This window comes from Nicotiana attenuata, chromosome 5 (assembly GCF_001879085.1).
Source record: "Nicotiana attenuata strain UT chromosome 5, NIATTr2, whole genome shotgun sequence".
NCBI classification, from domain to species: domain Eukaryota; kingdom Viridiplantae; phylum Streptophyta; class Magnoliopsida; order Solanales; family Solanaceae; genus Nicotiana; species Nicotiana attenuata.
The window spans coordinates 31,047,471-31,068,886 of NC_031993.1; the positions used below are offsets into that span (position 1 = coordinate 31,047,471).

Here is a 21,416-nt window from a genome sequence, read left to right on the forward strand (position 1 = left end):
ACACAAAAAAAAAAAAATTCCTTTCCTTTTTGGATAATTGATCATGTATCCCCCTTGGAATAGGCTTTTTAGTATCGGTGACCATCTCAATTATCGGCAGCATGACAGCATCAAATGTTGATTTCTTTTTTTTTTCCCCAACTCAAATATTGATTTCTTGAATGTTCATAAATTGACTGGCTGATAAGTTAATCATGTGGTATGCACTTGATGTCAGAGAGCAAATAATCCAATTCTATATGATTTGTCAGGTATTAATTTCTTTACAGTTCATCCAATCTTCTTTACTATTCTGGTCTTCCAAACATTGGGGGGGGGGGGGGGTTGGTTGGGGGGGGGGGTCTTCTGATCTGTGACTATAGACTGCTGTTTTTACGATGCTTGCTTCAATGAAGGGGAGGGAAAGGGAAGGAGAATTTTGAACGCTTTAGTTCTCCTTGTTGAAGGTTTATAGGTCCCAGACTTTGGTGCATTCCATCCAATTAAACGGTGCTTGAAAAACTAATGAAGAAGGTTGACATGCATTTCCATCTTTGTTTATCCTCTTTTGCTTCTTAACTGAACAAGATAAATGAACTTACTCCACCCCTTCCGCTTGTCATTGTGATTAAGACTTTTGTGTAAGAGTAATCAACGGATGACATATTATTATTGTTTGCCTATTATTCTCATGTTCTCGCACTTATCATATCCTGCAATTTTGGCCCTCATTGCATTTCATGCATATGTATAGCCACACTTAAAAGTACTGATGTTCATTGCAGACAATACCCGATTCGAGAAGGCAAAATTTCATGGTTGAACTTCAAAAGCTAGTTACAGACTGGCCTTTGGAGGTGATAAAGCGTCAAAAGGATGAGAAGAGAAAGGTAAGCTGTTTATGCATTTTATTTTGAGCACATATGGGGCCACTGTATTTGACTGTGCTGCTTATTCAATGTCGTCTTTGATGTTACCTTTCCAGGAGCTTGCTGCAACACTACAACATGATATTCCTGCGATGCTCAATGCGTTGCCAAATATGGGCTTGAACTTGGATGTAAATTTGGAAGATCTAACAGAAAAGCAAGGTGTCTTATCTTGAAATTTGGGTGAATAATACATCAAACTTCATGTTGGCCCTTCAATGTATTTTGCATTACGGAGAAGCAGCCATCTCAGTTTACTGCCTTCAGGAATATCTCCACATGTTTCAGTCTTCGCAACTGTGATGCAACCGTTAGTGGCTTGAAGGTAGCCTCAGAATCCTCACAATTACTATTTAGCTTGAGTAAGGATTCTTATGAATCCGACACATTGAATTACCATTCTCATCAATTGACGTCCGTAATTTCTGCTGAATCATATATTGATGGGGGTTTCAGCTAGTTCAGAGTCCTTTCTTCCCATTTTAGGTGTTCTGAGATGGGGCTGACACTGCAGAAAGCAGCAGTCAGAAGTTTTTGTTTGGAATCCTAAATATCTTTATCTTTACATAGTTAATGATCTATTTTGCACTAGAAAACATGATTGTCCCTGCAATAAAACTAGAAGCTATTTTTTCAGTGGTATGTTTTTTTTACTAGACTGGGAGTCGTATACTGAACCTTTTATCCATAAATTTAAATTTGCTGTTTTGTATGTTAGGCGACTAGCTATGCTATCACTATTGTCTTTGTTGAATAGAATTAGTAAACTGAACATACACGAGTATCGAACATGCTTTTAGATGGAATACAGCATATCTGAAATTCATTGTGGTACTTTTTAAGTGTTGGCTAAATGGTGTTAATTTTGGGTTATTAGGACTTTTTAAGTGTTTAAATATCTTTATAATGTTTGCTTTCCAAAAATCTGAGCCAAGGGTCTACCAGAAACAACATCTCTACTTTCTCTAGGTAGGGGTAAGGACTGCGTACACACTGTCGTACCCATATTCCACATGTGAGATTTCATTGGGTTTATTGTCGTCGTTGATTCCCAAAAAGAAGGAAGAAAAATCGGAATTCAAATCAAAACATTAGTCACGGTTACTTGTATGCCCTATATCATTTGATATCACGAGATTCAAACCTGCTTATGCCATATGCACTATTCTGAAACGTCAAAACATTCATCCCATGCCTTTTGCTTGCCATAACACTAGGGGTAATATTTTTATTAAGGTATAGTGATCTCGTAACAGAAGGAAATTAAAATAATTAAAAAAATAAAATCACTAACAAATACTAATATACATGAAATTAGTATTTTTTCTGTAAGATATATAGTAAAATTTATTTCCCTTCCGTGTCTTTCTATTATTGAGTAGTAATAAATTCGCCTTGTCTCGTTCCTCTTATCCTCTAAAAAGTAAGTGAAAGAGATCTTCACTACTATTAGCTACTTCCTCCATTCACTTTTAGTTGTTCACTTTTAACTGTGCACTCCCTTTACGAAAAAATAAATAAAATATGTATTTTATAATTTTACCCATAATAATGATAGCATTTCCAAAAGTCTTGGGAAATGATTTGGTGAATGAATAGTTAATTATAAAGGTAAAACGGAAAAAAAAAGATTGTCTTATCTTGATTTAGTATAGTGAACAAGTTAAAGTGAAAATGTATACTTGATATAGTGGATAATTAAAAGTGAACGGTGGGAGTACTTCACTATCGAGCTAGTATGATTGGTATTTGGGAGAAAAATATCTTTTCTAAAAGTGGCTGATTTTTTTTCTCGTTTCCTTTTCTATGTGACGTCTACTAGTGCACCACCAAAAGAAAATGCCAGATTCTTTACGTATTTGAAAATGGTGCTTTTGATAATGTTCTATATATTTATATATATTGCGTGAAGAAAGGAAGTGTTGTTTCGATCTGTCACTTTGATTACTTAATCCCACTACTAAGTGTCTTTCATCGTCAAAAAGTAAATTAAAAAAAAACTAAATGTGGGGTTTCTTCGTTAGCAACCATGCATGTCGTTTTCTTGATTATTTTTTTGCACTCCAACCATATAGTATGATAATATGAAATTATTAATAATAAGTTTGTTCCTTTTAGGTCTATATCTATGGTTGGTTTGCATAGTTATGGTTTTACGTGGGACCTATAGACAAATGAATGCTAGCTAGATCCCGATATTAACATATGGGATTGGTTAATTACTCTTTATCCATTTAGGGTTATGGTGGGATAGATAGACCTCCACCTTTAATTAAGGGTTTTGAATTCGAAACCGAAAAACGGATAAAATTTTGATAGAGAGGTTTCACCCTCTAAATAGCATTACGCAGCGCGAATACAGATTTATCAAAATTTTAATGCGAGGATCGAATATCAGGTGAGAAACCTCCAAAAAAAGTTGGTTAATGCATGCTAGCTAGATCCCAATATTCATATGGGATTGGTTAATTACTTTTATCTTAGGGTGGTAGTGGAACAGATAGATTCCTTCACATTTAACCAGAAGTTTTGAGTTCGAGCGCTGGAAATAGATAAAATCTTGATAGACAGGTTTTCCCCCTTTAAATGACCTTACACAGCTAAATACAGATTAATTGGTACCCATATATACGAGTGCCAAATATCAGGTGAGAAACTCAAAAATAAAGGTTGGTTGATAACTATTGGGTTTAAGCTTGGTTAGCTTAAAATAAAGAGTGAATGGGAAATGGAGGGAAAATGAAAGGCAGAATAGCCTAGTAGGCCCTTGTACTTGTTTCGGTTTGACATCCCGGTCCTCCTACTTTACTTGTTTTCATCCAAACACTTTAACTTGATCAAAGCCTATATTTTAAACCCCTCTGACCGTTGATTGGGGGGATTTGCATCTATACCCGCTTTTTGGGTCACGTTTTAACTTATACCCGCTTTGCAAAAATAATTACAAGCGTACCCACTTTTCGCGTAAACTTCAGGCATACGGGCCTGAAGTAGCAAAGGCAATCACGCAAACTTTAGCATTCTAGTAGACGGGCCTGAAGTTGTTTGTAATTGCTGAACTTAAGCATTCTACTAGCTGAAGTTTTGTTCTCTATTTGCTGAACTTCAGCATGTTTTAGCTGAAGTTTTGTCCTGGATTCAATAGTTTTGTCGTAAAGCTTTTTCAAAAACATCAGCAGAAGATGCTGAAGTTATTTAGTTCATTTGTACAAACTTCAGCACTAAATAAGCTGAAGTTTTGTCCTGGATTCATTAGTTTTGTCATAAAGCTTTTTCAAAAACTTCAGCAGAAGATGCTGAAGTTATTTAGTTCATTTGTAAAAACTTCAGCACTAAAATAAGCTGAAGTTTTTGACCTACAGTCGTACTAGCTGAAGTTTTGTTCTCTATTTGCTGAACTTCATCATATTTTAGCTGAAGTTTTTCGCGTAAACTTAGTGTTGACTGAAGTTTTTATTTGTAATTGCTGAACTTAAGCATTCTACTAGCTGAAGTTTTGTTCTCTATTTGCTGAACTTCAGCATGTTTTAGCTGAAGTTTTGTTCTATATTTGCTGAACTTCAGCTGATTTATGGACTATATTTAAAGTCACAAACTCGTTATAGGTCTACTGCCTCAAAGAAGCTTTCCCTAAACCTGATGTGATCTTATTAAGTTTGTAGCAGTAGCTTGGAAAATTTCATAAATTGCACCATTTATGTTCATCAAGTAACACTGCAGTTTACATTACTATGTAAACTCAGGCCAGCAATATTCGAGTCATGGGATGCGATCCATTGGCTTTAGGTACATTATGCTGAAAATTGCAATCACAACATCAAAATCAGGAGGTCCAATGCTATATCATTCGTATATAGTAGACGATGAAGATCTCTTCCTTCACATATCTGTTTTGCCCTCATCGTACAGAAAGAAAAGCAAGATTTCCTTTTTTCCTTTATGTATATGTTCATCGAACATAATTCCACACTACAGTTTTCCAATGAAAAGAAAGGAGTGCACAGGTAGCAGGAAGAAGGAGGGGCCTGAAGTTGTAAAAATTAGAGTATAGGTTAAATAATTTTAAAAATATGGGTATAGATTAAATGGGGGCGACCAAATAGGGCGTCCCGTGCATTTTTTACAAGCACATGTGGCAACAAAATAGTTGAGCTGGACAAAGCGGGTGAAATTCACGCGGATAACGAGCGTGTATATGAAGATTTTGAACAAGAAATCATTAAAATAAGAAGAAAAAAAATCATTAAAATAAGAATAAAAAATAAATTTAAAAGATAAAGATAAAATAAATCAAAAAAGAAAAAAGCAAAAGAGATATTGTCTCTTTCTGTTCTTTCCCTTTCCCTGTACGCTTCTTCTTCTTCTCCAACCCCCTTCCCCCTCCCAAACCACCCCGCCTCTTCCCTTTTCGTTCTTTCCCCTGTATGCCTCTTCTTCTTCCCCACTCCCTCCTCCCCCTTTCAAAAAAAGAAAAATAACCCAATCCTTAAAGTTCCCTTAAAAGTGGCCGTTTTTGCTGTATTTTCTTCAATATTGAAAACCTCTCTGTATACTTATGGTGTCATTTTTTACCACTCTTGAATTCTGAACAAGTCAAAAATATACTAAAGGGGTAGCGAGTATCAATATACTCAAGGGGCAGCGGGTATTAATTTTTGACCTGGACGAGGACCACCAAACTTCTTCACCGCCACATAACGCCTTCAACCATGGAAATAGACCACCGAACTTCTTCTCCCACTTTTCGATCTAGAAAAAAAAAATTAATCTTACCTCGGTTTCTCTTCTTTATTCATTTTAATTTTATTTCTATAACATAAAAAGGGAAGAATTGGAAGGGGAGAGGAGGAAGAACATGAAGAGAGAGAAGCGAGATGGGCAGGAGGAAGAATGTGAGGGGAGAGAGAGAAATCAACGAGGGAGGGGATTAGGAGAATGGGGATTAATGTTTGAATTTTATTTTTATTTTTTATTTTTTATTTTTGATTTGAATTATTTTTAATCTATCATGTGACATGGCATCTACACATTGTTATTTTTTGACGTGGCAGCCAACATGGAGGAGATTGTATTACACGCACTGCAGCCTCTTGTCATAAGCGTTTATTATACAAGGTTTGAAGGAGTATAAGTGTTCAATTGGCAAATTGTTAAGTTGGGGACCAGCATGACAAAGTGGCACAAGTATAGGTGCCATTTAGGCTATTCTGCCAATGAAATATTTGAATTTCCCTCCTTGACAAAAGGACATTGTCCCATATTGGACGAGGAAATGACTTTTGATGGGTATATATACAATTGCTCTTCTTCTAGCTCTTAAAGAGTTAAGAAGAAGGCAAACATCGCGTCGTCGTCGTTGTCGTTCGGCTTCGGTCAAAGATTGACTGATTAATCTTTTTGGACAATTTTTTTAAATTATTTAATAAAACATTAATTAAATTAGCCAAATATTCAAGATTTTTTCTTCTCGTGCACAAATTTATTCCAGTGTGATACTTAAGGGGAATAATTTCCTTATGGACACACTGTGCATTCAGTGGGCTCGTTTTGTTCCAAAATTATTTTTTCATATATTATTTTGACTCTGTTCCTGTTTTCTGTTTCAAAAAATTTACTGTTTCTTTATTTATTATAATAATACAGATTGACTAACAATAACTTGATCCTCCATTTGGTTTGGCTGACCTAAGAATCGTCTAAAAGGGAGAATTAATCAAACAATAGAAAACGTTGCAGCACCTTTAGTCGTCTTTGTTTTCTAGTATTATTTTTCAATATAATACCCTCTCTTTTTTATTTTTTCCAAAGTCATGGTCCCTTTCTGTTCTACACGAAAATTCAAACAAAATGACAAAACTACTCCATATCCTTGAGTGTTCATTGGATAAACTTAGATAATGTTGCCTTCTACTCTTCTAAATTTCCACCACATATTGCTTCTTCTTCTTTACTTATATGAATAATAAGTAATTTAATGCAGTGGCATTAGAATTTGGTTTTGTTAAAAATATACGCAAAAAAATTAGTTATCAACCTACTATAAAAATTAATTATGAAAAAATATAAAAAATAATTCATCAAAAAAAAAAAAATCATAATGAGATACTCCCATTCCCATATTGTATTAACTAATGTACAAACTTCCAAACAGATCCCATAACGGAAATGCTGGGAATATGAAATTAGCGTCAGCCCCACCATAATGTGGTGCAGTGGATGAGACTGTTCTTACCTTAATCAGAGGTCTCGAGTTCGAGCTCTGGGTATGGAAAAATCCTTAGTAGGGAGCGCTTTCCCCCGAATGAGGCCCTAAGCGGCGCGAATCCGGATATAGTTGGGCTCTAATACGGATATCGGACATCGGATGGAAAATCAAAAAAAAAAAAATTAACGTCAGCCCCTACGCCATCTTTTTTCAACTTTGCGAGCACGCCAACACACTTCCCACCAAAAAACAATAAGCCCCACTCAAAGATTCTTCCATCAAGATTCTTTCTAGTTTTTAGTCAAAATATCTCTAAAGGATAAAGTTGTAAATATCATCGAGTATTAACCTAAATAATCGCTAATTCAACCGTTTAAACTAAATATAGCTAACGAATACTCATATAATATGTGTATTGCATGTACTATATTATATGTGTAATCGTATATAATCAATATACAGTCAAACCTCTCACTAACTGCTTTATTTGTTTCACATATTTTTGTGCTGTTACAGAGAACATATTTATAATATAACGTGAAAATTTTGCTCCAAAAAAGAACTTGACCATTATAGTGAAAGTATTGTTATAGAAAATATAGAGCCCGTTTGAATTGTCTTAAAAAAGTAATTTTTCAGCAAAAATAACTTTTAAGCCAAAAAGCAATAAGTTGGGGGTCGCCCAGCTTATTGCTTTTGACTTATTTTAAGTTTTAACTTATTTTAACAATTTTTGACTTTTCCAAACAGTGAAAAAAGCTTTTAAAAACTTAAAATCTGATTTGACCAGCTTAAAATCCAATCCAAATGCTCTCATAATAAAATTTGACTGGATATTGATTAAAAGGAGTAACAATTGTATAATCAATGTATATCGACTAAAAAAAAGTAAATAATAAGTTTGACTCATTATAAAGATGTCATATTTGGGCCATACTTCTGAAAATGGTTAAAATAGCACGGGCTAGCTAGTTTTTGAACTGGTCATTTAAAAATAACCAGCGTTTGCCAAGTCATTAAAAAATAGCTAATATTTTGCTGCAATAGAGACCGGTCCAGCATAATATACTGGAGTGTGCACCTGTGTATGAACTTCCAGCATATTATGCTTGATCGGTATACTTTGCTGGCTCCAGTATAATATACTGGAGTTCCAGTATACTGGAACTCCAAACTCCAGTATAATAAACTGGAGTTCGAGTATACTTTGCTGGAACTCCATTATAATATACCGGAGTTCTAGCAAAATATACTGGAACTCCAGTATAATATATATACTGAATACCAGTATATTATGCTGGAGTATTTTGTCGGATCTTGAATAGTGTTTTTATTCATATTTATCTTTACATGAAAAGTGACTAAATTTCAATCTTTTGAAATTGTGGCTATTTTTGAATGACCACTTGTAAATGTGACTACTTTTTAATTTCTCCCTGAAAATGGACCCCACTTAAATAGCGGACAAAACCCACCTGAATAAATTCTCCACTATTCTACCAAAGCCTTACCATAAACAATCATCCAATCCGTATAATTCCCTTCCCCACATTCTCTGAGAGGAGATTATAATGTCTCGTTTCTCACTCCTACTGTCTCTCGTCGTCGCCGGTGGCCTTTTCGCCGCCGCACTTGCCGGGCCGGCGACCTTCGCCGATGAGAATCCGATCAGACAAGTCGTTTCTGACGGTTTACATGAGCTGGAGAACGGAATTCTCCAAGTCGTCGGCAAGACTCGCCATGCTCTCTCCTTCGCTCGCTTTGCTCACAGGTACGATGATCACTACATGGAAATGAGATTTATTTTTTGTTATTTGCTTATTAATAGTAATTGTTTTATTTTGAGTTTAAGTTCTATATATGCAGTGAGCATATATATATTTTTTTAAATTTTTTACATAAATCAGATAATAACAAATAAATCACTTAATATGTATTAGTTGGTAATGATAGTGTAAATTTTTTTTTATAAATGTATATAACTTAAGTCTTTTTATTTTTGGGACGTTTTTAAGGTATGGGAAGAGGTACGAGTCAGTTGAGGAGATAAAGCAAAGGTTCAAGGTATTTTTGGACAATTTGAAGATGATTCGATCGCATAACAAGAAAGGACTATCATACAAACTCAGTGTTAATGGTATAATTAATATTATAGCATAACGCTAAGCCCCTGCTCTTTTCCTTTTTTGCTTTTTTTCTCTTTTGCTTAACTGGAATCTTAATTTGTTGATTTGGAGGTAACAAATTATAGTTTGGTGGTTCCTTTACTGGAATACTCTTTGTTTTTTTCTTCAGCTAAGGTAACAGATTAAGGACTAATTATAGTTATTATTGTAAAATAAGGTAACTTTTATTTAGATGTGGACAAATTAAAACTATAATGCGATAAAACATACGGTATTTATAGTTTGCATATTTTATTAGTAATTAATTGGTCTAGTGCCTTATCATGTGTAGATATTTCATTCATATTGTGTGGCTAGTGGGTACCCTTTCTCTCTCCAATCAAAAAACTTTTTTTTTAAAAGCACAATTCAAAAGCTTTTCTTCATTACAACTGATCCTGCTTAAAGACTAAAAAAAATCTAAACTGAATTCTTATTTCTTCTCTATTCATTCATATATGGACATAAAAACAAAATCACAGTACATGGAAAGAATTATGCACCTAAGCATTGGACTGCCCAAATGAAAAGTTTTTGCAACTTAATCTAGTTGTGCATAGATTCAACAACAAAAAGTAAAGAAATAAGTGTGCATTTTATGCTTCTAAGTTCTATTGTATATGGCCCTTATTGTTTATCGATTATTATGTTTCATGACAGAGTTTACCGACCTAACATGGGACGAGTTCCGGAGAGACAGGTTGGGGGCAGCTCAAAACTGTTCAGCCACCACAAAAGGCAATCTCAAACTCACTAACGTTGTTCTGCCGGAGACGGTATATGCACTCAGAACTCCTCTGTATCTATTTCTCGAGTTAGTGATCATTAGAGTTAAACTACTTTCTGATGATTTATTATTTCCAGAATTGTGGAGTGCTCGGAGTTTAATTATGTAATTATAGAAACACTAACTACAAAGATCTTGAATAGGTATCCTATAACGATAAATAGAATCCTCATATGAAATACCACTAGATCGAGCACCAGTCATGATTTCATATCTGGTAAAAATCTTGGCTAATTGATCGAAGTTGGTAGCTCCAGTAGACTAGCGAGCATGTACTGAGTTAATGTAAAATTGGTTGCAAAAAGAAGTTTTTTCTTTCCTAACGCGAAATTTCCAATTTCGTAATTATAGAAAGACTGGAGGGAAGCTGGGATTGTCAGCCCAGTCAAGAACCAGGGCAAGTGCGGATCTTGCTGGACATTCAGGTAAGAATTAGTTAAAATCTCACATCATTGGACTCTTAAATTGTAAGTCTTGAAATTGCACTCTTAAGCTGAAATATAATGAAGAAGGCACATGTCGTTAATTTGGCAGCACTACTGGTGCACTAGAAGCAGCATATAGCCAAGCATTTGGGAAGGGAATCTCTCTATCTGAGCAGCAGCTTGTGGACTGTGCTGGAGCTTTTAATAACTTTGGCTGCAATGGTGGGCTCCCATCACAAGCCTTTGAGTACATTAAATCCAATGGTGGTCTTGACACTGAAGAAGCATATCCATACACTGGCAAGAATGGCTTATGTAAATTCTCATCAGAAAATGTTGGTGTCAAAGTCATCGATTCTGTCAATATTACCCTGGTATGATATCTCTTCCCTCCGGGATGCAACCAATCTTTACTAGTGTTAATATCCATCCTTCATGGTCAATAAGGATTGGTTAAGTTCCTTGTCATTACAGGGTGCTGAAGATGAACTAAAATACGCGGTTGCATTGGTTAGGCCCGTTAGTATAGCTTTTGAGGTGATAAAAGGTTTCAAACAATACAAGAGTGGTGTTTACACCAGCACCGAATGTGGCAACACTCCCATGGTAAGTCATCTGTCCCTAGGAACGTGATATGCAACTATATTGACATAGTTACCTAAATACAGGGTAAAGCTACAGCTGACCAAGGGTCGTCAGTTGAACACCCTTCACTTCACTGTTGTGCATATATATTAAATCGTGAACACCCTAAGTGAAATTCCTGACTTCGCTAAATAGGCATATATACAATATTACAAACATTGTGTGTTGCATTGGCAGGATGTAAACCATGCTGTTCTTGCTGTGGGTTACGGTGTTGAAAATGGTGTTCCCTATTGGCTCATCAAGAATTCATGGGGAGCAGATTGGGGTGACAATGGATACTTCAAAATGGAGATGGGAAAGAACATGTGTGGTATTGCCACTTGCGCATCCTACCCTGTCGTTGCCTGAATTTTGAATTTTGTAATTTATTTTCCCAAAGGGAAGTAGGCCTAAATCCCACATTGTCCCAGTTGATGATACAGCAGCATTCGGTCTCCGTTCTCAGATTTATGTTCAAAACACGTATAGTACATACAAAGATGATTTAGGCTACTTATGTAGTAAACGAATAAGAACAGAGATACTGAATTTACAACATTCGTGAAGCAAGTTATTTATACACAACCATTTAAATGTTTTTCTTCTTATTTTATGCTGGTCAGCTTTTGCGTATAACCGACTTCAATTTGTTTGATTTTAGACATTATAGTTGTCGTTGTCCTTAATTTAATTTGTTTACGAGTTACAACTGAGTCATTTTAACAAAACCATTCAACTGTCAGAATTTGGAACGACGATGGTTCACTTCAATTGGATTTAACTCACGAAATAAATGGACGACATGGCACAATCTGAAACTATTACTGAAGGAAGAACATATATTTGAATAATAAATGATTTTGACTACTATAAGCGAAAAATTCTTCCTCAGGCTTGATGTTTGCATCAATATTACTATTTCTTTATTATAGTTAACAACTTGTTTGGATGTTTGTTAAATATTATTTCTTAATGAATATCGCGTTGTGCTATACTGCATTGTTTTGATGAATACAATAATAGATTGTATTATTTGTCGCCGTTTTATGGTGTCATACACCAATAATATGAATAATAAACTTACAAAATTATAAAAGAAAAAGTAGGATATGAGTAGAGTTATTATAAAAATGTAGGGTAAAAGATAAACAAAAATTATTTAATAATAAAAAAGGGCAAGATAGAGTAAAATATAAGGTAACGAAGCAACCCATCAAATAAGACCTTATCATAAAGTGATATTTTTCATTGTTTCATAATAGTAAATTTAATAATATGATACAATAAAATTTAAATAACAATCAAAATAAATCTACATCAAAATTATAAGATATGTAAAACTAAATATTGATAAGTACTTAAGTAGTAATAAAAATTATTGCAAACACATGTTATCTATTTATTTATAATTTGGTGGCAAGCATGGGGAATAAAAAGGAAAATTTGAAACTAAAATAACGAAGAGAAACCTCCAAATTAAATACAGAACGAAGCACAGTGGTTATGTTTTGAACTAGAAGGCGAAGAAGAAGAAGAAAATGTCAGGAGAAAGACACTCTTCTTCTATCTACGAAAACGAAAACAATTTGTAAGCGCTAGTCCTCCAATCTATTCCCTCAATAATCACATTGATTCCTCTACACACGCAACATTTTGATTTTGTTACGTTCAATTTCCAGCAATTCGTCATCGTCAGTCTTTCAGTTTTCAATTTCTCATTTTTGTTGCCGTACTTTAAAGTTGAAATATCGCAATGTTTGTTTATTATTTGTAATTCAGTTAATTTTTCTCTTTCTGCTGGCTGAAAATTTCGTAAATACTTCCTATGGCAATTTCTGAAAATACCTAATTGTGAATTCGAACTCATAAATGTGGCTAGCGTTACAGTGAACTGTATTTTATTAGAACAAAGTGTTGTTTGACGAGTGACTTATTAGGATAATTATTTAAAATTCTAGCAAAAATTTTCAAGAGATTTTAATTATGTTTTCCTCTTTTTCTGTTAACTTTGTATCACTGTTTATTATGTTTCTTTCATATAATCAACTAAACAAATATATCTGGGTGTTATGATCTTCAAAATCAGCCTCTAGACTGTAAATTATGAGGTATGTATGTGCATAAGGAGGAGAAGGGGAAACTTAGGATGATAGAATGATGATGTATTAAGCAAAATGGAGGTTAATTACACAAAATGTCACTCAGCTTAAATTATAATGCAGTAAAATCATGAAACTTATTTTTCTAACCATAAAATCCCTCAACTTTCACTTAAAAAAAGAGCGGCTCGGTGCAATAAGCATCTCGTGCTTACGCATGGTCCGAGAAACGGCCGCACCCCAAGTAGTTGTGATGTAGGCAGCCGTGGCTGATTTCACGGCTCGAACCTGTGACCTCTAGGTCACACGAAAACAACTTTACCGTTGCTCCAAGGCTCCCCTTCACACTCAACTTTGCCGTTGCCAAAATCCAGTGAAGTTGGCCCAAAATCACCCTATTTCACTGCAATAATTTATGGTCAGTTATATGACTTGCCAAGTGAAATATACAGTCAAAATTAAAGTTATCCCTTCTCAAAAAAAAAAAAAAATTGAAGTTATCCCCTTTTTTTACTTAATATTGGAGCTTTCTTGCTGATAAATGTCCCTGCTGCTTTTTAACTGTAGGTTCCTGGACATACTGGATGAGGCACCACTTTTTGGTAATAGGAAGCCTGCAAGCCTGATTGGGAGTGTTTTCTACTGTATCTTATTGGCAAGTAATACTACTTCAATTCCGCGTGCAAATTAGTCACTTATATGGGAGCTGATTAATAACAAATTCCTAGGCAGGTTTTGCTGTTTTGGCTGTGGGGGCTACATGGATATTTCACCTGATCGGGGGATTAGTTTTCCAACTTCTTTGCAGTTGTAATGTTGCCCTCTTAGTTATCACGGGTCTGCTCCTATGAAATTATACTCTCCGGTTATACTGTTTCATCTTGGCCAAGTTATAAGTTTAAAATATCTTTCATCATTTGTATTTTTCCTGTTGTTGACTTTTCTCTAATTGTTAAACATTAATATTCAATATCTGCAGGCATTTTTCAGCAATATCTGGTATACCAAGTCCAGAAAATACGGTTGCAGGTGAGTTTTCCGTTATGCATTACTATATATTTTTGTAGTTTTGATGTCATGAATGGCATTTTGCCACTATAAATCTTGACTTAGAGGTTGTGCAAGGGGAGGAAAATAACACAGGGAGTCAATGATTAATGTCAGCGCTACCTCATTGGATATAACTTTCTTTTCTCTCCCTCATGTCCGTCCGCTGCCCCATTCCCCCCAATCGACATGTACACAAAAGAAAACAGAATATTAAAAACAATCTCTCCCAAAATCATTTTGGTTAATATCATATCATATTTCTGTGAGGCTTTGTGCATATATTAAAGTCCGGTATGGCGCCAAAACATGCATAGCATTAAAGTTGCTCCACTTTCTGGTGTAAGCCACTGTGCATTCTTTGGATGTTCTTAATATGGTGCTACCAGATAGTTAAAGAGCCTGACAGACGTAGGAAGAAAACTTGGTACCCAATCTACATGAGACTAAATGTTGGCTTGTCCACTAGCTATCTTGGGGGTATAAAGGAGTATAAGTCGGTTGACCAAGATGACAACTTCTCTGTGCCATTTTCGCATAAAACTTTTTGGTATTCTGGGTATCTTTCTTGTCGAGAATGGGGGACTTGTATGCACTACTTGGATGAGGATTACATATTACTCCTGAAATATTTTTCTTATTAAGATTGACAATTGCTTGTTTCCTTCTTATTTTGCCATAATCCAATCATCTGTTGTGAAGTGTCAAACTTTTGAAGTGCACAATGGTTTAATCTTGTAGGGTTACTGTGTTTTCAGCCAGAAGCTGAAGCACATTATTCGCCTACCGTTTGCGACAATTGCATATGGTACATCTCTACTTGGTTCTTTGGTTGTGTTCAGCCTTTTTTTGTGTACCGTCCATTTTTTACTTTGTTTTAATCTCTAAATTTAAGGTCAAAACAAATCTTGCTGTAGTGCTAAAATATATTATTTAAATGCAGGACTGGTTTGTTACAGTTGAATTGTGTGTTTTAGCAAAGCAATACAATCATTTCCTTTTTACATTTATTAATTTGCATATGTGAATATTCATGATGCATTAAATCATTCAAAATTTCTACCTTTCTCAATGCCCCATCCTTACTTCCTGGTGAAGAAGGGAAAGTACAATCAAGTAAATCTTGGTTAACCTGAATTATATTCTAGTCTTCTGAGAAGCTTGCTAATTTACAAACTGTGATCCCTAAAGATAATATCCATAGCCTTGTGTTATTTGAAGAATACTTTGGGGAAGCACTAAGTTTGAATCTCCAACTTCCTTGAAGATTACATTTCTTCTACAATTTTATTCAATCTGTACTTCCTATACTTAAAACACTTCAAACAATTGCAGGAACTGCTGCAATGCTGCTGGTCATGGTTTGGGATCCAGATATTAGCATCCTCTCCATATCCACACTACTCAGGTTCACCTGCTAAGAACACTTGTGCCTTTTTATCCTCTCTGTTTTTGCAGCTTCCTGCATATTGAGATGTTGTATAGCCAAGGGATGGAGTGAGTCTCCCACATCGGCTAAGGGATGGAGGACTTGGTCTCCTTATATGGCTTGGGCAATCCTCACCTCATGAGCTAGCTTTTGGGGTTGAGTTAGGCCCAATGTCCATATCTTTATCAGTTGTATACTGGACACTTTTGTCCTTGGTGCATTACAATCTGTGGATTCGGATTTAAGAATAGAATTCTTATCATAGAATTTTACAACCAGTAATTTTGTTTACACTCGATAGATAAATAATCCCAAACATACCATGGAAGAGTTGACAGAGAGATGAAGCCTCTTTTTTTGAGAAAGTACAGAGAGATTGAGACTCTTAAATGGATTTTCTTGGAGCTTGGTGTATATTTCATGGGCTAAACAAAGGAGGAAAAAAAAGGACGAAGGAATGATTTTCATTATATTTTTGTTTTGCTTTATTTGGAACTGGAAGAAGACACAAAATAACATCTTGTACTCCAAACCTGAAGAATTTAGACATTGAATGATCCTGCAATATTTTGTGAGAGAGAGCCACTTTTAATTCAAACTACCCCAGACAACTGACACATGACGAAGAGTGAAATAAGACAGATGGGATCGCTACTTCTACCTTTGTTGTTTCAGCTTAGGAGATCCAGTTCAAGGACTGAAATCAAATCAAAGTGGATATGAAATATCAAAAGGTTCTATTGATCCAGGCAAACGAATAGGCCAAATCTGTCAATTGGCTCCCAAATCATTGGGGTTGCCGGTTGCATTTTCCAATAATGAGGCAGGGCCTAAGCGTAGTCGGGGCAATCTTCCTGGTGATATGCAGGACAAATATTGTCATAAGTTGTCCAAGTTGCCAAGAATAGTTCCTTTTCACGAGTAAGAAACCGATGTATTTACATGGGTCGCCTTTTCCGTATATGAATTCTTAAAAATAGACAATATGATAAATCTTCTAATATACAGTACTACCGACTCGTAACAATCCAAATGGGTCTTAATTATTTAAATGTCATTTATATGAGTAATAATTTTTCTGAAGGTTGAACCTTAGGTTTGATCTAAATGCAGTTTCGAGGCCACAGTCTTAAAATGTTCAAGGCCTCAGCCAGATGTTAGGTGTAGCCATTTACGCTTCTATTATATAGTGAATGCTGCTATTGAAGGTTGCATTGTCCATTGTGGTGGTACTGGAGTAGCTTCCTATAACTTGATTGCTTCATTGTAGCCTTGTGTTTCTAATTTAGAGGTCTGATGCATTTTCCACCACTCTTGCAGGATAATCATGCTGGCTGAAGTAGTCTGTGCTGCTTCTTTCATGACTCTCTATATTGGTGAGAGACCTCCTTTGTGGTTTTCCTTAACAAGAGTCATTTCTCCACCTATATTTTTATAGTAAAGCCCACCCATGTCTCCCTACAAAGAAATTGCCTATCATAAGTTCCAAAATTTTGTATATGTTATTAGGAAACATATTTAAAAATTGACATTTGTCAGGCTACACTTTCAATTGTCACAGGTTATGTTCATCAATACAATTCATTTCATTCCCAGCCTGATGTTTTGAAGTCACTTTATTCTCCACTTCAACCATCAAGTTCTTTGGAAGGACTGAGGTACCTCATTAGATTTACGCATTTGAGTTTGTAGAAAAATCTTATATGCCATAGTGGATAGATTTGCCATGAGTCCCCTGTAAAATAAGGAGCTTTGCAGACGCAGTTTCTTATTACACTTTTTAGCCCCATCTTTTTATTGTCAAAGCACATTACTCTTTCTGAGTCTATTAAGCGTGGAAGCAAATAATTATGATGTTTGCCCGGGAGCCTTTGGCTGTATAGGTATCAAGATGGTGGTCGACTATCTGATCAGCTCATGACCTTATTGCAATATCAGCAAGAAAATATACACTTTCTGAATGAGGAGGTATGTGTTGATAAAGAAAACTCTGATACTCTTTCTTTAGAAATAAGGTTCCAGGCATGTTCCATTGCAAGAAGAGAGTAAAGAAAGAACTGGTATGAGCAGCTTTAGTCTTACTAGTTGGTGCATCAAGTAGTTAACAGCGCATACAAGTCATGTTTGGATAGGAAGGTGGAGTTCTACACATTTCTAGGTCTTGGTTGCTGCAGGATGTGTCTATCTCTTGTAGCCAAAATAGGAAAATGAATAGCATTTTGATTGGAAATTAGTCCTTGTTTCTTGTGGAATTATTTCCTTTATTTCTCTGAATTTTGATGTTTTTTCTCACTTAGATTCTAGGATTACAAGAATCCTTGAGCAAATATGAAAGGTCTAATGATGGGAGTGCACCTCAGGTAAGCTTCTCCTTATCGAAGTTGTTTTGCTATAAGAATCTCCTTCCTGTATTCTCTAGAATAGAAAGAAGAATGTAACTTTTTGACTGCATGGTGAGTCATAATTAAGCTATAAGTCAGAAAGGAAAACAAAGAATTTGAGGAGGAGAAAGAAACCTGTATCGACTATCATAAATCTGAAAGTGGTAAACATTCTTCCGCACTTCCCATTTTATAAGATCTCGGTGAAGGTATTTTCTGTTTAAGATTATGAAAAAGGGCTTCACTTCTGTTATTGTTGTTGCCCAAGTTAGCTGGTAACAATCGTCTGAACAAGTTTCCTAATGACAAAACCAGGAAAGAAAAAAAGTCATAGATGCTGAGCATGACATAATATACAGTTATACACCATCTGTTGCATGTTTTATATTCTGTAAGATGATAATGTGGAAGCTATGTCATTTTAGTTCATTTATTGAGGAATATTCAGTAATGAAAATCAACCATCTTTATGTGGTAATACTCAATTGTTATTAGAATTTGGGCTATGAATATGGTGAAAATAATCAGTCGCTTGGTTTTGCAGGTTGATCTTGCCCACTTACTGGCAGCTCGAGACCAAGAATTGCGCACACTTTCAGCTGAGGTATTATTGGGGCTTGTGGTCTTTTGGACCTATCTTGTTTCCACAGAGATGGAAGTACTTTTATCATGTGCAGAACTAACATGTAAAGCAGTAGTTCTAAGAAACAGACTTAGTTGCTCAAGGGCGGATCCATGTGGCATCCGGGTGCTCTACATTGTGGCATCTTATTTCAAACTCTTGAGAGTAAAGTAAATATGGAGTTCTAAGTGGGAGTCCATTTCATATGACTCATGCCTTTGTGGAATTATAATCTCACACTGATGAAAAATACTCTCGCTGATTTCTTTACATGAGGTGTGACCATTGCTTTTGAGTCCATATGTTCCTTCTGTTGATTTCCCTGATTCTGTTTGGTGTCCATGGAGGGGATTGTTTTTAAGGACGAATAGAATTTACTTGTCTCAGATATTTGATATTTCTTTCTTTCCAAGTAGAAGTTTTACCTCAGCAATTGTTATCCTTTTACTTTTTTGAAATTATCTACTGAAAGATTTGTGTTTCAGATGAATCAATTGCAATCTGAGCTTAGACTTGCTCGATCTCTAATAGAAGAGAAGGATGCTGAGATGCAGCGCATCCGCAGTACAAACAATCAGGTGTGTTTGAAACTATTTTGGAAAATAAACTTTTGTTGTAGTGTAAATGCAAAATATTTGGTGTAATCAGAAATGGAGTTGTTTTTCTTTATGGAGAAGTGTCATTTTAAACATAAGTTGCAACTTCGTGCTGCTCGTTTGTCTTTTTTTGCTCAACTGTTGCTTCTTTGCCATTAAAAATGAATATGATGTACCAAAAGAAAAGTCAGAGTATTTGGCTAAGATGTAGGCATTAACAGCCGAAAAGAACAATTCAGATTTGGAAGACATCATTTACCACCAATGGGTGATACCTTTTTGTATTTTTTCTGACCTTGGGACAGTCCTTGCTTCCACTGGTTACTTAGATTCTTGGCTGTGGGTTTGTCCCATTTGCCTAGGTGCTCGCGAGTCCTACAATTTCTAGGTCGAGTAAGATTCAAGTTAAACGCTGACATTTATTCCACATCTACGTTCATTTAAAATCGCTCATCTATTATGAATATGATCAAACCTGTCTGCTTTCATCAAAGAAACATTTCAAGGTTCTTGTCTAACTTGATATTCTGGATTTGCAATTAATTTAATATTAAGCAAATTGACTTTGTTATTTTTTCATGCACTAAAGTAGTGGTTATAGCTAAATACTAAATACTGTTATTCTAACTCCATCATCCATCTTTAGTATTTGGATTTCCATAATCATGCTAGTTTCTTTTACACCAAAAGGTTAGCATGATATTTCTTTTTTTTATCCTTTTGCTTCTTTTTCCCCTTCCTTTTCTTAATTCGATTTGGTGTTTGTAACAGTATGTAGAGGAAAATGAGAGGCTTAGAGCTATTCTAGGGGAATGGAGCAGCCGAGCGGCTAAGGTAATCCTTGATCATTGCTTCCATGTTGCTTAGTACTCGTTATTATCTTTCCTTGGGTTAAAACTAATACATATACTATTGTTGTCTGCTGGATGAAAGCTTGAACGTGCTTTGGAGCTTGAAAGGATGTCAAATTTGGAATTGCAGAAAAAAGTAAACTCACTGAAAAGCCAAAGGCATGACTAAGTTCAATCAATATAGCTACTTGGTTAGCAACTTGTCACTTCTCAACACACCAGCCAATTCTTTGTTTTTTGGCTAGTAGGAAGAAGAGTAGTGTCAACAAAGATGATTACCTGTTAGTCTGTTACATAGGAGGATGCCGCGGTCCTATCTGCATATATACAGACGATTCTAGGTTGATGCAACGTTTTCAGCCTTCACAGCAATGTGTGGGTTTGTGCACATTTTCTTTTTGTTTCCTGCTACAATGATTTTTTGGAAGTCTATTTCTTGACAATTGTGTTTGCCATTAACTCTAGGACTAATACCATTTGTTAACTACCAACTCTAGGACTAATACCATTTGTTTCTTTTACCAGTTTTATGATGGTGCTAGACATTGATATTGTGGTCTTCAAATGTATGAAGACTATTTACAATCATAAAGAACTCGGGATCTTGAGAAAATGAAGCACTCAACTGGATGTTTTCCCTCTTCTCTTGGAAACATGCATAAAATCAGCAGCATACTTTAGTGGAAATAATCACTTCCAAGCAGAATTGTTACCAACCACAACTGAGGAAGAAACAAACTTGGAGGACATTAAAGGCAAAATACATAGTTTACCCAGCGATCTTGTACCCTAATCCCTCTTACACACCTGTTCATCACGGGGATAATATTACACACTCAAACCTTTAAAAGTGTGTCAACAACACACCACTTTTGACCAGTCCAAGTAATAGTTTGTGTTGTGAATAACACGCGCATCTCTAAATTAAAAGGACCGTTTTAATCACCCAACCCTTTTAAAGATACGACCCGCTCAAATAAAAATATCTGGGGCGTGCGTCCGGGATCGCGATTCCCTCTCCGGAGGAGTAAACCCCGGGAGCTCCAATCTCCAAAACTCCACGAGGCCCCAAAGAAGCTCCCCGAACGTAGGCAAACTCCTCAAACGGAAACATTCAGTGCACCACCTTCCCCACCACTGCACCACCTTCTCCACCATTGCAACCCCTTCTTCTTTGTAAAAAAAAAAAAACTCTACCATAGTTAGCACAAAAACACTAGTTCCAACAACCAAAGAGACACAAAAACAACATATCCAAAGAACTTCACCGGCCG

The 21,416-nt window shown here is 35.7% G+C and overlaps 3 protein-coding genes across 5 annotated transcripts in view; all 3 read left to right on the forward strand.

The window, feature by feature from the left end:
• LOC109225598 overlaps positions 1–1,625 on the forward strand; it is a 6,206-nt gene extending 4,581 nt beyond the window's left edge. For both annotated transcript variants that reach the window (XM_019390316.1, XM_019390319.1), the window contains exons 10-11: positions 765–869; positions 965–1,625. In XM_019390316.1, coding sequence (XP_019245861.1) covers positions 765–869; positions 965–1,084 — 225 coding nt within the window. In that variant the 3' untranslated portion in view covers positions 1,085–1,625. The remainder of the gene's footprint in view (positions 1–764; positions 870–964) is intronic.
• On the forward strand, positions 8,605–11,725 carry LOC109225599 (cysteine proteinase 3). The gene is made up of 7 exons (XM_019390320.1): positions 8,605–8,884; positions 9,129–9,250; positions 9,939–10,054; positions 10,417–10,490; positions 10,600–10,864; positions 10,965–11,096; positions 11,313–11,725. The coding sequence occupies exons 1-7, from the start codon at positions 8,685–8,687 to the stop codon at positions 11,484–11,486; spliced, it is 1,083 nt and encodes a 360-aa protein (XP_019245865.1). The 5' UTR covers positions 8,605–8,684; the 3' UTR covers positions 11,487–11,725.
• Positions 12,559–20,755, forward strand: LOC109225600. Of its 2 annotated transcripts, none has more exons than XM_019390321.1 (14): positions 12,559–12,705; positions 13,784–13,875; positions 13,949–14,053; positions 14,196–14,245; positions 15,005–15,071; positions 15,599–15,671; positions 17,013–17,068; positions 17,254–17,350; positions 17,576–17,660; positions 17,990–18,052; positions 18,618–18,677; positions 19,181–19,273; positions 20,063–20,125; positions 20,225–20,755. In XM_019390321.1, the coding sequence occupies exons 1-14, from the start codon at positions 12,656–12,658 to the stop codon at positions 20,309–20,311; spliced, it is 1,041 nt and encodes a 346-aa protein (XP_019245866.1). In that variant the 5' UTR covers positions 12,559–12,655; the 3' UTR covers positions 20,312–20,755. The 2 variants fall into 2 exon arrangements, with proteins under 2 accessions (XP_019245866.1, XP_019245867.1); XM_019390322.1 differs by having other exon boundaries at positions 13,784–13,871; positions 13,945–14,053.

What these genes read in the sequence shown, in the direction of transcription:
- LOC109225600 (XM_019390321.1), top strand. Translation starts at nt 12,656, where the DNA reads ATGTCAGGAGAAAGACACTCTTCTTCTATCTACGAAAACGAAAACAAT. An exon ending in CTACTGTATCTTATTGGCAA is followed by an intron (nt 13,876 to 13,948) that starts GTAATACTACTT and finishes ATTCCTAGGCAG; the next exon opens with GTTTTGCTGTTTTGGCTGTG. An exon ending in TCCAGAAAATACGGTTGCAG is followed by an intron (nt 14,246 to 15,004) that starts GTGAGTTTTCCG and finishes TTAATCTTGTAG; the next exon opens with GGTTACTGTGTTTTCAGCCA.
- LOC109225599 (XM_019390320.1), top strand. Translation starts at nt 8,685, where the DNA reads ATGTCTCGTTTCTCACTCCTACTGTCTCTCGTCGTCGCCGGTGGCCTT. An exon ending in ACGTTGTTCTGCCGGAGACG is followed by an intron (nt 10,055 to 10,416) that starts GTATATGCACTC and finishes TCGTAATTATAG; the next exon opens with AAAGACTGGAGGGAAGCTGG. An exon ending in ATTCTGTCAATATTACCCTG is followed by an intron (nt 10,865 to 10,964) that starts GTATGATATCTC and finishes TTGTCATTACAG; the next exon opens with GGTGCTGAAGATGAACTAAA.